The sequence below is a fragment of the Hemiscyllium ocellatum genome, chromosome 26, assembly GCF_020745735.1.
Source record: "Hemiscyllium ocellatum isolate sHemOce1 chromosome 26, sHemOce1.pat.X.cur, whole genome shotgun sequence".
Lineage (NCBI taxonomy): Eukaryota > Metazoa > Chordata > Chondrichthyes > Orectolobiformes > Hemiscylliidae > Hemiscyllium > Hemiscyllium ocellatum.
In genome coordinates, this window is record NC_083426.1 from 11025229 (window position 1) to 11039153 (window position 13925).

Consider the following 13925-nt stretch of genomic DNA (forward strand, 5'->3'; position numbering starts at 1 on the left):
ATTGTGGGGCCTCTTTTGGAGATATTTGTATCATTGATAGTCACAGGTGAGTTGCCAGAAAACTGGAGATTGGCTAACGTGGTGCCACTATTTAACAAAGATGATAAGGACAAGCCAGGAACTACAGACCAGTGAGCCTGACGTCGGTGGTGGGCAAGTTGTTGGAGGGAATCCTGAGGGATAGGATGTACATGTACTTGGAAAGGCAAGGACTGAATAGGAATAGTCAACAAGGCTTTATGATTGGGAAATCATGTCTCACAAACTTGATTGAGTTTTTTGAAGAAGTAACAAAGCGGATTGATGAGGGCAGAGCAGTAGATGTGATCTATATGGACTTCAGTAAGGCGTTCGACAAGGTTCCCCATGGGAGACTGGTGAACAAAGTTAGATCTCATGGAATACAAGGAGAACTCATCATTTGGATACAGAACTGGATCAAAGGTAGGAGACAGAGGGTGGTGGTGGAGGGTGTATGGAATGAGCTGCAAGAGGAAGTGGTGGAGGCTAGTACAATTTCAACATTTAAAAGGCATTCGGATGGGTAAATGAATAGGAAGGGTTTGGAGGGGTATGGGCCAGGTTCTGGCAGGTGGGACTGGATTGGGTTGGGATATCTGGTCAACATGGACGAGTTGGACTGCAGGGTCTGTTTCTGTGCTATACATCTCTATAACTCTGTAACTATCTCCAGATCCCCCTTTCTCCACAGAACATGACAAAAAAGATTGCCTTTTCACAAAACCAAGAGCCAGGGGATGGGTTACTTGCTGTGTAAAAGAAAGTCTTTTTTTTAAAGTTTGATTCATGGGTGCTTTGACTTAAGGAATTCAAATTCCGTTCTGCATCAAGCATACCAAAACAATTGAGCAGATGGTTTCATAATGATTGAGGAGGTAAGTACATACTAAAGTTTGAAATAACGTATCAGTCCTTAGAATTAAACTCCCAGCTTGTGCGCTTTGTAGAAATGGTTACAGTAGAACGTATTTGAATTGTATCTTCTTTTTTAAATAAAAGAATATTTGCATTTTCACACAACTACTCAACAAACAAGCAAAGTTGATTTCTCTTCCCAAAGGGGAGCTGATGTCCTTGCGGTATACGTGCTAATTTTTTTATTAGCAATCCACAGGTACAGCTAATGTCCTGGGAACGCAGGTTCAAATCCCGTCATTGCAGATGAATGGAATTTGAAATCAACTTTAAGCAAATATGAGTCTAATGATGACCATAAAACCATTGTCTGATTTTGTTTTCAGCTGTTACTGACTAAGGAATGTGTTGGTTTGGTTCTGCCCTGATCAACCAGGATCCAAACTACCTCGGAACTTCGAGGATGATCAGGGGACTCAGAGAAGAGGAGTCATCACTGCACCACCAGCTTGAGAGATGGAATAGAGAAGGGCAGACACTCACCAAGGCCGGCATTGCTGGAGGTTGAGAATGTAATACCAAATGATATTGTGTCACTCTCAGAATCAGGTACCCTCTTTATTTATGTAAAATCTAAAAGAACTGCAGATGCTAGAAATCAGAAATAAAAACAGTAATTGCTGGAAAAGCTAAGCAGGATTTGTGAAGAAAAATCAGAGTTGATGGTTCAGGTCGAGTGAAGAGCATCTGAAGGAAGCTCACACAGATGCAGGGAGAATGTGTAAACTCCACATAGACAGTCTCCTGAGGATGGAATCAAACCCAGGTCCCTGGCACTGTGAGGGAGCAGAGCTAATCACTGTGCTGCATTATAGTACTCTGGGGCTGTGCAATTTTGAGAAAGTTTGGACCCAAAATGTTAACCCTGATTTCTCTCCACATATACAGCCAGACCTGTTGAGATTCGCCAGCAATTTCTGTTCTTTATTTGTATGTAATTTATCCTGATCATCTCTCTCTCTCTTGAAACAGACAGCAGACTGTGGTCCTTTAGAACCCTCTTGACCTGTCCATCGTCCTTCCCACTTATCCACTCCACCCTCCTCATTGGCCTATCACTATTACTCCCCACCTGCATCCACCTACATCTTCCCAGCTCCCTTCCCCCCAACACCACCCTTATCCCTCCATTTAGCTCTCAGCCCCCTTCCCCTCCACATTCCTGATGAAGGGCTTGTATCCAAAATGTAAACTCTGCTGTTCCTCGGATGCTGCCTGACCTGGTGTGCTTTTCCAGTGTCACACTTTTCGACTCCTTCAGGACAACAGTGACTGCACCTTTTTATATCTCCTTCTGTGGGTAAAGCTGCAAATGGGGAAAAAGTAGCACTGACCAATGGCCTACCAGAATGGCACCAACAATGTTTAATCATCGCACCAACTGGCAGGCAGCTGTGGGTTTATGGTTTGAAACTTACACATTTCTCTGCCATTCATTCATTGTGGGCGGCACGGTGGCACAGTGGTTAGCACTGCTGCCTCACAGCGCCTGAGACCTGGGTTCAATTCCCGACTCAGGCAACTGGCTGTGTGGAGTTTGCACGTTCTCCCCGTGTCAGCGTGGGTTTCCTCCGGGTGCTCCGGTTTCCTCCCACAGTCCAAAGATGTGCGGGTCAGGTGAATTGGCCATGCTAAATTGCCCATAGTGTTAGGTAAGGGGTAAATGTAGGGGTATGGGTGGGTTTCGCTTCGGCGGGTCGGTGTGGACTTGTTGGGCCGAAGGGCCTGTTTCCACACTGTAAATCTAATCATTTATGTCAATGGTGAGAAAAATCAGGAAAGGAATTTCCAGCCAAGCCTGGTCTGATCTGATCTGATGGGAGTTTTCACTCCATATACAGGCTCTTGGAGGAATTGCATTATGTAGCTGTGCTGTTTCTTTTGGGGTTACAGTCATGTGATGTCAACAACATAGGTTCAATTCCTACATAAACTGAGATTACCAAGCACGACACCCCCTCTCAACAGTTCCTCTTACCAGAGGTATGTACAACTTCAGGCCAACCTCACCACCAACCATCTCTCTCTAATGAGACCAGCCCTATAACAGAATCCTGACAGTGCAGAAAGAGACAAGTCCTCTGAAGAGCATCCCACACAGGCCCACTTCCCCTCCCCCAGAAGCCCACATGGGGTTTTTAACCATGGCTAATCCACCTAACCTGGAGCAAGCGAGGACTGCAGATGCTGGAGATCAGAGTCGAGAGTGTGGTGCTAGGAAGAGCACAGCCCGTCAGGCAGCAGCTGAGGAGCAGGAGAGTCAATGTTTTGAGCATAAGCCCTTCATCATTAATCCGCCTAACCTGTGTATCTTGTAGGAAGAAACCAGATCACCCAGAGGGAACTCAAGTAGACTCAAGGAGAACATGCAAACTCTACACAGATGGTCTCCTGAGGCTGGAATTGAACCTAGGTCCAGCACTCTGAGGCATCCGAACTAACCAGTGAGCCACCATGCTCTCCTATACACCTCCGGGACCGTGGTGACTTGACCTTTACTTACCAGTCACCTGGACTAGTTATCTCTGGGAAAGTTTAAATCATGACTAGGTTCACTTGACGTATGGAAATCCTACAGCTGAAATATAGTCTTATTTGTCGTGACCATGAAACCAGCCAGTAGTGGGTACTGCAGATGCTGGAAATTAGAGTCAAGATAAAAGTGGTGCTGGAAAAGCACAGCAGGTCAAGCAGCACCCGAGGAGCAGGAGAATCGACGTTTCAGGCAAAAGCCCTTCATTAGGAATCATGACCATTGTAGATGCGGGAGATCGGAACTAAAAACAGAAAGTGTTGAAAAAGCTCAGCAGGCCTGGCAGCGTCTGTAGATAGAGAAATATGGTTAACACTTCAAGTCTGACATAACATTTCTTTGGAACACCAGGGCTAAGATAAGCTGAAGAGAAGTCATATTGGACTCAGAACATTAATTTAGTTTCTATGTCCAGTTCCCAGACCTGCTGAATTTCTCTAGCAATTTCTGTTTGTATTTATTAAACTATCATTATTTGTTGTAAAAAACAATTCATTTTATTTAATGGAAGGAAATTTGCTCTCCTTTTTCTCGTCTGGCTGGGTCTACTAGTGTCTCCTAACTGCTCTCAAGGGAAATTAGGAATGGACAACAATGCACATATTCCATGAAGCAGTGATAAAAGTGTGGTTCCAAACTGCTCTAAAGGACAGTCATAGGGATGGGTAACAGATACTGACTTACTGTTGATGTTCACATCTCATGAAAGAGTGACAGAAATGTCTAAAGCAGTAGGAGTAGATGCCTGGAACTAGCTGAAGGAGCTCCTTACATCATCTCACATTGAATCATCGGGTCATACAGTTATCGAGGCACAGAGATGTACAGCATGGAAACAGACCTTTCAGTCCAATTTGTCCATGCCAACCCAATAACCCTAAATTAATCTAGTCCCAATTGCTAGGATTTGGCCCATATCCCTCTAAACCCTTCCTATTCAAATACCCATCCAGAAACCTTTTAAGTGAAATTGTACCAGCCTCCACCACTTGCTCTGGCAGTTCATTCCACACACACACACACCACCCTTTGTGTGAAAAAGTTGCCTCTTAGGTCCCTTTTAAATCTTTCCCATCTCACCTTAAAGCCATCACCTCTTGTTTTGACTCCCCTACCCCTGCCCATGCCCCTCATGACTTCTCTGTTCTTTCCCTGATCATCTAAGTATTTCCCTTTTTAAGTATATTATTGAAAGCTCTGTACATACCTTCCACTTATTTAAAAAAAAGCTGATATTACAATCAATTGTACTATATTTTTAAATTGACTTCAATTCATTCCCCTGACAGAAGTATAATTTGTTCTTCAATAATTCTAATCCGTGACCTTTTAGAACCACAGCAAGTCATTACTCCTGGAACAACATGTACAAAGCAGAGCTAAAATTGAATGTTTGAATTTCAAACATACTGAAGAAAATAAAAAAGTCCCAACATTGTACTAATTTGATGTACTCATTTAACTTGTAAAATCTAAGAGAAAATCCAAACAAAGAACACTGATATTGTGTGGTGCTTAGTGATGCCACATGCTTACTGGATTTGTTCAACAATTTGGCCATTGGAAAACATATGTCTGTCATCATTCTATAAGACCAGTGACCTAGATTTTTAACTCCCTCCATCAGGGAGGCACAGTAGCTCAGTGGTTAGCACTGCGGCCACACAGCTCCAGGGACTCAGGTTTGATTCAAGCCTCTGTCTGTGTGGAGTTTACACATTCTCCCAGTGTCTGCGCATGTTTCCTCTAGATGCTCTGGTTTTGTCCCACAGTCCAAAGATGAGCAGGTTAGGTGAGTTGGCTATGCCAAATTGTCCATAGCGTTCAGGGATGTGTAGGTTAGGGGTAAATGTAGAGGAATGAGTTTGGGTGCGATACTCTTTGGAGGATCAGTGTGGACTTGTAGAGCTGAAGGGCCTGTTTCCACACTGTAGTGATTTTATTTTATCACCAAACATTTCCATTCTAAAAGGGCAGTGGAAGCAGATTCATTAGTAACTTTCAAATGGAAATTGGAAGAATACTTCAAAGAGAAATGTTAGCAGAGAGAAAGCAGGGGAATGTCACTAAATTGGAATGGTCTTTCAAAGAGTTGGCTTCAACACAAAGTACCAAATAGTCATCTTCTGGTCTGTACATGTTTCAATGTAGTACTAATTATTAATAATGCTGTTCAAATAACATCAGATTCTGTGGGTGTCTTCAATGGTGGGGGGGTATATCACTTTGAGGCAAGGTTATAATCACCTAATGACATAAAGTGCAGGAAAAGATCATCAAACACTCCTCTGATTCCCCTCAGCCAATGTGGAAATCAAAATCCTGGTTTCCACTTCTTCAGTTTTTAAGTTTCACAGCAGGGAATCCATCCACTGGCTGAATAAATGGGGGGAACCTCACATTGATTATTTCTGGGAGACTTGGTACAATTTTCTGGCAAGCAGGTGCTTATCTTAACACTGCCAGTGTGGTGTAAAGGCTTTAGGAACCTGGAGCACCCTTGTGACGATGTCTCAGAGCTGCTGTTCATTGAGCTTAAATAGCATAGAGTGGATGGAATTAGTTAGGGCAATAGAAAATGGAAAAGATAGAATTTGGATTAAAGTCTTTTAATGATATAACAGTGCACTTAGAGGCTGATATATTTCAAATTACCATGTATAGTAGTATTTATATTAACAGTAAACAAACATAGGTAGAAAAAAGACTCAGCCTGAAGACAATTCTTGATGTTCCTTCTCCTTTACAAAATTATCTTAAACCGAAACTCTTGGAGATGTGGGCATATAACCCCACAGTATTTCATTTGGGCTATCATGAAGGATCGATGATGGAACCCTGGAGAGTGGTAAGAATGGCTGAGTGGAGATATGAGAGAGGCCTCATTATTGCAGACCTGACTTTACCAGTTACCCCATGAGCTCAAGCTTTCTGAACCATCCTATTACTTAGAATGATGTCAAATAGCTTTTTCTGAAGATATTGACTGTCTCACCAGACCCACAAACACCACAAAGCTTTCAATTAATGCTTTTAATGTAGACAAATATCCCCAGATGCTGCATAAGTGCATAACCAGACAAAAAGGTCATGAAAATAAAGAAGATGGTTTCCCTAAATGATAGATGCTACTGTCTAACCTGACCCTATCCTTTCTATGAATTATTATGCTAAGTGCCACTGATGTCTCAATCACTTTCCTCAGAAAGACATAACGTTCATGGGGTATTAAATTGAAGATCCTTTCTCTGGGAAGAATGCCTTACGGCATTAATTCTTTACAATTTATTGATGTGTTATTTGATTCCAGTGAGCCTTGAAAGATATCAGCGAGAAAATCTGCAATTTCTTCAACCAATTCTATCAGCTCCCGTGTTGTGGAGTAGCTATACTTTAAAATATTAAGGGCTTTTGATTGGGTGAACAAGGACAGATTTGGATAACTCTCAGCCTCCAGAAGGGTTGAAAGAAAAGTGAATCAACGTGACCACTCTGCCTGGATTTTTCCTTTCACAATGGTCTCCCACGGAATCCCTGTGCAGTATTTTGGAATAAAATCTCCACAAAGTAAGCGAGTCGGGTTACTGTGTACATAGAGTTTAATTCCATTCTCTCATGTCCAAACAGTTTGACAAGGGCAGAGCAGTAGGCAGAGGAGATGAGCATTAGCCAATGAGAAGGTGGATGGTGAAGCTGTAGGCGATGCCAACTGACTATAAAACTCGCAAGAGATAGAAACTTTACCCAGTTGTAAGATTGACAAGTCAGCAAAGCAGGAAGACTGAAGCTTTGAGCACCAGTATGAAGTGGCTGTTGGTTCTTTGGAGTCTCTGTGTCTTAGCAGATGCTTTAAAAAGGTAAGACGTTTTGCTGTATCCTTACTGATGGGAGTTTTAACTCACTGTATTCAGCAGTAAAAATCAGCCAGCTGAACAAATAATAAACACAAATTTAAATTGATTGCTGATGCCATTATTGTAGCTCTTTAACATTGTCACTGTTTTATGGATGATTCATTAAAATCTTTAAAAATGTTATTAAAAACTTCCACGTGATTACAAATTCTGCCAATGATTTGTCAAATTTATTTTATTTTAATGGCCGTGCTGAGGATTAATTGAGGTGAAGCTGACATTCGGCACTATTTTATTGTTGGTGCTGGGAAGGCTGGTCCATGTGGTATAAGAATCTCCATTGCCCATAACATTTGTGAATTTCTTCAGAATTCAGTAAGTAAAGGTTAGCGTGGGAAATCAAAACCACACAATTTTTCTTTTGCTGCAAGTATTGTCCGTGCACAATATAATCCTTACATCCACTCCCTAGAGTATTTTGAATCTCGGTGCAGGAGCAGAGTTCAGGAAATTTCATTAATGCAAATCTTCCTACTCCATCTGTGTTCCCAGTGAATGGGTCAAATCAATAATTGCAAGCGCAAGGAAGGATGTGTAGGTATGTTGAGTGAGCACGAGTCTAAGATTAGAGCAGCTGTCTGGTAGAGAGAAACACTGGTGTGGAATTGGTGTTTGGTGGGTCTATGATTAAATACATAACAGGGGAGGTTGTATGGGATGTTACAAAAGAGAAATAAGGGGATGATCAGTGCTATTTTGTAACAGAACCTTGACTGAAGGCTAAATGGAGAATGACCACATCAATAGAGAATAAATATCCTCGTACACTTAAAATTCGACAGCCCTTTGGCCCATATTGGTCATCAAGCTCCCATCTAGCCTCATCCCATTTCCCAGCACTCGGCCTGCGGCCTTGTATATTGTAGCATTTCAAGAGTTTTTCTAAACACAGAGGAAGCACGATTATCCAGATGAGATGGGCGGGCATTATTTGTTCAGATAATTGATTATTCAATTAATTGATTCAATACCTCTCCTTTTGAGCTTGGAGTTTTCTGAAGTTTCCTATTTCTTCTCTCTGCCTGCATTGCTCCCCCTCTCTCAGGGCTTATTTCTGAGCAGACACACACTTGTGAGTAAGAGACCTGCAGCATTGCTGAAGCCTCTCCCCACCCCAATCAGTTCATTGGGACTGACACAGTGAGCACTGGCTAAGGCCGCTCCCCGTTCTGGAGGCAAGGCAGCAGCAACTGCACGCGGGCCTCCGCCAGAGTGTCTCGTCTGTCCCCACTCCCATCCAGCCCCACCCCAAACCCTGTCTGGCCTGCCCCCTGTCTGACCCCAACACCATCCACCCTGCCCCTCCAACCCTGTCCGTCCCCGCCCACATCTGCCCCAACCCCACGAGGCCCCATCCATCTACACCTACTGCATCTACATCTACACACACACACACACACACACACACACACACACACACACACACACACACACACACACACAGCCCCACACATACACGCACACACAGTCCCACACATACGCGCACACACACACAGCCCCACACATACACACACGCAGCCCCATACATACACACACATACATACACACATGCACACACACACACACACACAGAGCTCCACACATGCACACACATACACACACAGACAGCCCCACACATACACACACACATACAGCCCCACACATACACACACGCACACACACACAGCCCCACACATACACGCACACACAGCCCCACACATACGCACACAGACACAGCCCCACACATACACACACACACAACATTTTACTGGAGCATTTTGACATGTTCCACCTCTGCCCTGTACAGGACAATGTTGGAGAGATTAACTGAGAAAGAGGGGGGTTCAGGGTACACTGCTTTGTAAAACTCCAGGGAAAGTGTGGGGAGAGAGAGAGAGAGAGAGGGTGGGCAGTCAGTCATTTGGAATTGGTGCCTGGGCTCCCATCGATGTTCAGGACTGTTCTCAGCAACATTTCAGTCAGCCGAGTTCCTTTTTAATCATTGTAAACAAAAGACATGAACAGTGGGGAAACATCTCTTTGATGTAATATTTCTATTGGGACCTTGAGATCTTCTTCGGATAATCTAAAATTTGGATAATTTATATTCGGATAATTAAGGTTCCTCTGTAGTTCCTAAATGTCATAGTAGTTCTTGCAGTCTATGATACTTTCAAGCAGTGATTTCCAAATACCCACCAGCCTCTACATAAACATATTCTTCCTTAAATCCCCTCTAAACTTTCAGACGATTACTTTAAAACAGCATCCCCTAGTTATTGGCTATCCTCCCTCCCTTCCCCCCCGCCCAACTACAGGGAAAAGTTCCTTCCTCTCGACCCTGTCTGTGTCCCTCATCATTTTGTACACATCAACAACAACCCCACCCCCACCTTCCCCCACTCTGAGGAAAACAACTCTCAGCCTATCTAGTCTCCCTTGGCAACTGAAACACTACATCCCAGGTAAATAATGGCCATGACTTTTCAAAAGCATATCTTGATAAAACTCACTTCGCATAAGCTTTATTTTGCTGCTTGTCACTAGACTATCTAAAAGAAAGCTAAGATGTTCAAACTGGAAACTTAAAAAGATGGGCCAGGATATCTCAAAGTAAGGCAAGTGTGGCTGATGCTAGTTGCTTCATCCAGAATCATTCCCTATCCCCCAAGTTTCCGAACCAGTTTAATCCTCTGAAGAAGACAATTACTGTGCTGGGGCACAGTACCAGGTGCACTGCCCATACCTCAACACTGAACCTTTATGTCTTCCTTTCATGTGTCATCACTATGCCATTGAGTCATGAACTTGTTAAAAAATGAGGTCTGCAGATGCTGGAGATCACAGCTGAAAATGTGTTGCTGGTTAAAGCACAGCAGGTCAGGCAGCATCCAAGGAATAGGATTCCTGATGAAGGGCTTATGCCCGAAACGTCGAATTTCCTATTCCTTGGATGCTGCCTGACCTGCTGTGCTTTAACCAGCAACACATTTTCAGTCATGAACTTGTTAATCAGACGATACTTATTCCAGTCTCTGAACGTTTAAATGCTGTGGTAAAAACAATGACTGCAAATGCTGGAAACCAGATTCTGGATCAGTGGTGCTGGAAGAGCACAGCAGTTCAGGCAGCATCCAACGAGCAGCGAAATCGACGTTTCGGGCAAAAGCCCTTCATCAGGAATAAAGGCAGTGAGCTGGATTCTTGCAGAGAGAGGAGGAAAACTTCTTCAAGGCAGGCATCCTTGCAATTAAATGCTGTGTCAAGTTCTGGTCATCCTGTTTTCGGAAGGATATTATTAAGCTGGAAAAGGTTTTGAAGAGATTTACCAGGATGTTGCCAGGTTTGAAAGGTTTGAGTTATCAAGAAAGGCTGGATAGGCTGAGGCTTCTTTCACTGGAGGGTAGGAGGTTGAGAGGCAATGATAGAAGTTTATAAAATAATGAGGAGTATAAACAGAGTTAGTAGTATTTGGTTTTTCCCTAGGCAAGAATATTTCAAGACTCGGGGGCAGATTTTTAAGGTGAGTGGGGAGAGATTTAAAAATTACACGAAGGGCATTTTGTTTACATAGAGAGTGGTTTACGTGTGAATTGAACTTCTGGAGGAAGTGGTGAATGTGGAGACAATTGCAACATTTAAAAGACATTTGGATAAGAACATGAATGGAAAAGGTTTGGGGGAAATGGGCCAGGAGAAGGCAGGTGGGACTTGTTTAGTTTGGGATTATGTTCGGCATGGACTGGTTGGACCGACGGGTCTGTTTCCGTGCTGTATGACTCTAAAGGTTGGGCAGGGGAGAAGGGAGGGAGGGTAGTCAATAACTAGGGGATGCTGTTTTACATTAGTAAACCTATAACTTTTTAACCTATAGTCATTTCCCAGGATATGGTTTTGCTGTACATCTTTTGAAACAGAGTTGAAGGGATTACGTTTGGAGAAACCTTCGTTCTTCATCAAAGTTTTCTTTTAATGAAGAATGCTTTTTACCAAAAGGTTGTTCTTTAGTAAGTGAAAGCTAACTCTTTGGTCAGGGGAGGGTATCAGGTTTGAACCTGATGCTGTTGAACTGCACAGACGTTATGAGCTGTGCATCTATCATGCAGCAGGAGTCAGAACTAGCCTGCGGGAACTAAGGTCAAATTGTGCCCCCAACTAATTCAGCTTTAGACTGGGAGTTCAAGTCTTGAAGCAGCGTGGTCAGTATGAGTGCACTGAGTTTAATGTTTGGAACTGGCCTTTAGTGGTGAATGAATTTGAAAATACTTGTGTAAGTATCATTGCCTCAGTAATTGTGTTAGTGGTCCTGTTTGCAAATCTCCATCAGAAACTCTCCCCCTCCCACGTTCCCCCTTCCCAGCCAGAAACACAGGCATTTCTCCAGCACCACTCACCGGCTGGTTAGGGTGCGTGGGAGAGTTTGGAGAAGCTTTCCCTGTTGTTGGCTATTTTCAGAACATTGTTGTATAAACACAGGGATCTACAAGTCCTGTTTTAGTTCTTGTCTAATAGTTAATTTTACCATCTGGCTGACGATGCTATTGACCCTATCACTTGGTTCATATTTCCCTGATGACATAATGGAGAAAGCTTTTACCAGAAGGAAACTCGACAGAAAGCCAAGCTGTTTGTCCTCTGTTACCATTGACAACTTCAATATAAACCCTCTATGTTTCCTCATCTCCCCTCCCCCAACCTTATCCCAGATCCAACCCTCCAACTTCGCACTGCCCTCTTGAATGTTCCTACCTGTCTATCTTCCTTCCCACCTATCTGCTCCACCCTCCATTCTGACCTATCACCATCACTTCCCCCCCACCTTCATCTACCTATCGCCTTCCAAGCTACCTTCCCTCCAGCCCCATCCCCCTCCCATTTATCTCTCAGCCCTCTAGGGCGTCCCCCACATTCCTGAAGAAGAGCTGTCCTGTTCCTCGGATGCTGCCTGACCTGCTGTGCTTTTGCAGCTCCACACTTTTCGACTTTGACTCTCCAGCATCTGCATTCCTCACTTTCTCCCAAACCTCTCTCTATGATGGAGACACCCTCATCTGTTGGTGTTGTCATGTTCCCAGGGTCCCTCTGTCTAAATCTTCTAAGGAAAGAACATCGCAACAAATATAATTGAATCCACACAGTGTGGAAGCAGACCATTCAGCCCACCAACCCTCCAAAGAGCTTCCCATCTAGATGCACTCCCCCACCCTATCCCTGTAACCTTGCATTTTCCATGACTAATCCACTTAACCTGCACGTCCCTGGGCAGAAGGGGCCAATTTAGCCCAGCCAATTCACCTGGCCTGTACTGTGGGAAGAAACCGGAGCACCTATAAGACCATAAGACCATAGACATAGGAGTGGAAGTAAGGCCACTCGGCCCATCGAGTCCACTCTGCCATTTAATCATGGCTGATGGGCATTTCAACTCCACTTACCCGCATTCTCCCCGTAGCCCTTAATTCCTTGTGACAACAAGAATTTATCAATCTCTGCCTTGAAGACATTTAGCGTCCCAGCCTCCACTGCACTCTGTTGCAATGAATTCCACAGGCCCACCACTCTCTGGCTGAAGAAATGTCTCCACATTTCTGTTCTGAATTGACCCCCTCTAATTCTAAGGCTGTGTCCACGGGTCCTAGCCTCCTCGCCTAATGGAAACAATTTCCTAGTGTCCACCCTTTCCAAGCCACGCAGACACAGGGAGAATGTGCAAACTCCACACAGACAGTCACCTGAGGGTGGAACTGAACCCAGGTCCCTGGAGCTGTGAGGCAGCAGTGATAACCACTGAGCCACCGTGCTGCCTAATTGGATAAGAATAGACTATTCAGCTCCTCAAGCATGCTCCCCCAAGGTGGCTGAAAGACAACGTGCTTTTCTCTGCAACAGACCAGACTTTGCAGTTATGCTACACCTTTCCCAATCACATAACATCCTACAGCACATTATAGAGGATAAAGGGCATATGAACTGCAATGGCACAGTTGTAATGTAGGGAATACAGCATAAATCTGAGTGCATAAAGATCCCACAAGCAGCAAGAAGGTAAATGACCAGATAATTGGTTTCTGCTTGTGTTGCTGATTAAGGGCTAACTATTGTCCTGTGCACCAATGATAACTCCCCTTACAACAGGATCTTCCCACCTACCTGAGTGAGCAGGTGAGCGCTCAGTGAACATCTCATGCACTCAGTAGCGCTGGGCTCCTTCTGAGCTATGTGTTCAACAACGAAGTGAGACTCGGAATACGAGTGAGTGGAAGACAGCTGCCAATGATCCAAAGCTGACCATGGTGGCTATTCAATCCATAGTGGAGCCTGATGGTCTTGTGAACGCCAATTTGGAAACCTGTACCAAGCTGTGCTAGTCTTTGAGAAGGGTGTGTGCTGTTTAGTTAATAGAAACAATTGAGACAGGATAATTGAGGAGTGGTTGAGATGACTCAATAAGATCCAAACATATAATCTCCAGAGCCCTCAGTATTCCCTATCACCAGTATCCTTACATACAAATGCAGAAGGACACCACTTGGACTGGAACACCACATCCATCCTAGGACAAG

At 44.0% G+C, this 13925-nt stretch overlaps 1 protein-coding gene across 1 annotated transcript in view; it reads left to right on the plus strand.

Annotated features, from left to right (window-relative positions):
- Nucleotides 1–7246: 7246 nt before the first annotated feature.
- Nucleotides 7247–13925, plus strand: part of ren (renin) — a 46782-nt gene continuing 40103 nt past the window's right edge. Inside the window, exon 1 of the mRNA XM_060845069.1 lies at nucleotides 7247–7326. Coding sequence (XP_060701052.1) covers nucleotides 7271–7326 — 56 coding nt within the window. The 5' untranslated portion in view covers nucleotides 7247–7270. The remainder of the gene's footprint in view (nucleotides 7327–13925) is intronic.